The following is a 3,247-nucleotide window of genomic DNA, read 5'->3' on the forward strand; positions in this document are numbered from 1 at the left end:
AACAATGAATGAATGGAATTCCAAAATCTCTGTAGATGTTCATTGAAATGAAAAATAAACAAACTAAATTAATAAAAAAATAATTGATTAACATAGAAGAATTTAATGAAACAATGTATGATCAAGAGGCAATGGTGATGAAGGAGGAAGTGCAGGCTGCTCTGAAGGACTTGGCAAAAATAAAGCCCCAGGAATTGATGGAATACCAATGGACATATTTCAACAAACAGATCTGCCTTGGATATGCTCAGCAGGTTGTGTTAAGAGCTCTGGAAGAAAACTACCTGGCTAAATGACTGGAAGAGATCCATATTTATTCCCATTCCAAAAAAAGGTAACACAACAAAGAGTAGAAATTATCAAACAATATTACTGATATCACATACAAACAAAATCCTGCTGAAGAGTATCCAAAAATTACTGGAACAGTACATTGGCAGAGAACTGCCAGAAGTTCAGCTAGGTTTAGAAGAGGTAGCGGCACTAGAGACTTTATCATCAACGTCAAATGGATCTTAGCAGAAAGCAGAGAATACCAGAGGAATGTCTATCTGTGTTTCATTGACTATGCAAAGGCATTTGACTGTGTGGGTCACAACACACTGTGGCTGACCTTGAAGAGAGTGGGAGTCCCAGAACATTTCATTGTGCTCATACAAAACCTACGCTCAGACCAAGAAGCTGTCCTCAGAACAGTCCAAGGAAACACTGCATGGTTCAAAATCAGGAAAGTAGTGCATCCTGTCTTGATAACTTTTCAAACTATATGCAGAACAGATCATTCATGAGGCTGAACTTTATGAGGAGGAATGTGGCATCAGGATTGGAGGAAAACTCATCAACAAGCTACATTATGCAGGTAACACAACCTTGCTTGCCAAAACTGAAGAGAACCTGAAGCACTTCCTTGCAGGTCAAGGACTGTGGTCTTCAATATGAATTGAAACTCAATATCAGTAAGACAAAGATTCTCACCACTGGGCCAATTGACAGCACCATGATAAATGGAGAAGAGAGTGAGGTTATTAACAATTACAGCTTGCTTGGCTCCACAGTCAACACTCTAGGCATCAGCAGTCAAGAAATCAAAAGACAGATTGTACTGGGAAAATCTGCGGTCAGGGACCTCTCCAGAGTACTGAGAAGCAACGATGTCAGTCTAAAGACTAAGGTGCACCTGATCCAGGCTATGGTCTTCACAATTACTTGCTATGTATCAGAGAGCTGACGACTAAGGATGATAGAACAAGAATCCATGCCTTTGAGTTGTGGTGCTGGAGAAGAGTCTTGAACATACCATGAACTGCCAAGAAAACAAATAATCTGTCTTAGAGAGGGTGAAACTAAGTTTCTCCTTGGTGGCTAGGATTTCAAAGCTCTATCTCACATACTTTGGGCACGTGACCAGGTGGGACCTGTCTTGGAGAAGGACATCATGCTTGGAAGGGTGGAGGGACAGCACAGAGAGAAAGACCCCACATGAGATGAATCGATGCAGTAAGTGGGGTAATGAAGGTAGGTGTGTCAGAGTCAGTGAGACTGGCTCAGAATAAGGAAGGCTTCAGCGCTGTTGTACAGAGGGTTACAATGAGTCACAGGTGACTCAACAGCCTATAACAACAACAACATGAACAAAAACTCCAGCAATATTCACATAGTTAAGTCAACAAAAACTTAAACATCTAAACTTTCCAAGAAATTAACAGTTTCAACTTCAAACTCCACTTCCAGTCCATTTTACCCACACAAGTGCTTATGGCCTGGGGCCTGTGGCCTTGTGTCAGGCAAAAAAGCTGCTTTTCTTTCCATTTCCGTAGCTTCAAAAGTAATTTTTTTAACTGCACATCCCAAGACCCAAACTTCTTACAAAACCCCACATTTCCATGAGTCTGGTGCCTTTGCATCAAATCCCACTTCTGACACCAGCTGTAAAAAAAGAGCAAGGGCCACATGGAGACAGCTGTATCTGTCCTTCACCAACGTCACAAAGGGGAACTGTCCCCAGCAACAACATCAGCAACACAAAACTAATTCCCATGAGGTCAGACATTTCCCCCACGCTCCTATACCTCTTTCTACTCATCTCAATACCAATCTTACTGCTTTGAGGGAAGTCAAAAGGTTTTAATCCATGTTGGGAGTAGAATTCAGTAAGGATAGCTCCCAAAATGTATTCACAGATACCTGAGACTCAAGCCTCCTGGCTTTAGGCCAGTGTTACAAAGTTCTCAGTCCTGCCAGTATTGGCTCTCTCCACTGCAGTGTCCCATCTCACATCAGGTCCTCAGTTTGGCCATAGGTGTTGCTGGTGCCATAGGTGTTGCTGGAGGAACATTTTCTTACTGCTTCTACAGTGGTGCCAGAAGATCTTTCTGCCTTTTGCTGCTAGCTTGCTCAATTCAGTGGTGAGATTCGCCAGTCCACTTGTAGATGGCTGAGACTGGTCAATCCTCTTCTGGAACGGTAGATAGCCAATCCCCCTGTGGATAGGTTAACGCATCCCATTCTCATATTCCCACCCATCTACACAGCAAAATCAGATAATGGCTAGGAAAAAGTCAGATTGAAAGATAAACTCCACCCACCCTCCCTCTGCCCACAGGACGCTGAGCAGACCTTCATCTTGGAGCTGGCCGCCTTAGCCCGAGTGCCCCTGACTGAGAGCAGAGCATCTCTGAGCAAGCGTGGGCCATGGCCATACGGTGAGTGTCTGGGAGATACAGTGACCTCAGGCACCACACCTATCCTTGAACCCCAACACCCTGTCACATACGACTGACTCAGGGAAGACAGCCCAGCTCTCCAAAACTCCCAACTCGGGGCTTAGACCTTCCCTCCGGGTCTTGTTTCTGGCTCTGTCTTCTTCTGAGTCCTCCCCCCAGCCAGTGACAACTTCAGTGACATCACAGAGTCCCTGCTGCTGACCCCGCCCCCCTCAGTGACACCCTCAGTGGCATCACAGTATCCTGTGGACCCCACCCCCACAGTGACACCTCAGTGACGTCACAGTGTTCCTGACCCCACCCCCACAGGGACAACCTCAATGACATCACAGCATTCCTAACCCCACCCCATAGTGACATCATCACAGCATTCCTGACCCCACCCCCACAGTAACCTCAGTGACATCAGTGTTCCTGACCCCACCCCCACAGTAACCTCAGTGACATCACAGCATTCCTGACCCCACCCCCACAGTGACATCATCAGAGTGTTCTTGACCCCACCCCCACAGAGACAACCTCAG

General features: G+C 45.6%; 1 protein-coding gene across 1 annotated transcript in view; it reads left to right on the forward strand.

The window, feature by feature from the left end:
• The window catches only part of EVC (Ellis van Creveld syndrome), a 107,405-nt gene that overhangs the window by 99,554 nt on the left and 4,604 nt on the right, over positions 1 to 3,247 (forward strand). Inside the window, exon 23 of the mRNA XM_006893642.1 lies at positions 2,603 to 2,702. Within this exon, the coding sequence (XP_006893704.1) occupies positions 2,603 to 2,702 (100 nt within the window). The remainder of the gene's footprint in view (positions 1 to 2,602; positions 2,703 to 3,247) is intronic.

This window comes from Elephantulus edwardii, unplaced genomic scaffold (assembly GCF_000299155.1).
Source record: "Elephantulus edwardii isolate Elephantulus edwardi_28Jun2011 unplaced genomic scaffold, EleEdw1.0 scaffold00129, whole genome shotgun sequence".
In the NCBI taxonomy this organism is placed as follows: Eukaryota; Metazoa; Chordata; class Mammalia; order Macroscelidea; family Macroscelididae; genus Elephantulus; species Elephantulus edwardii.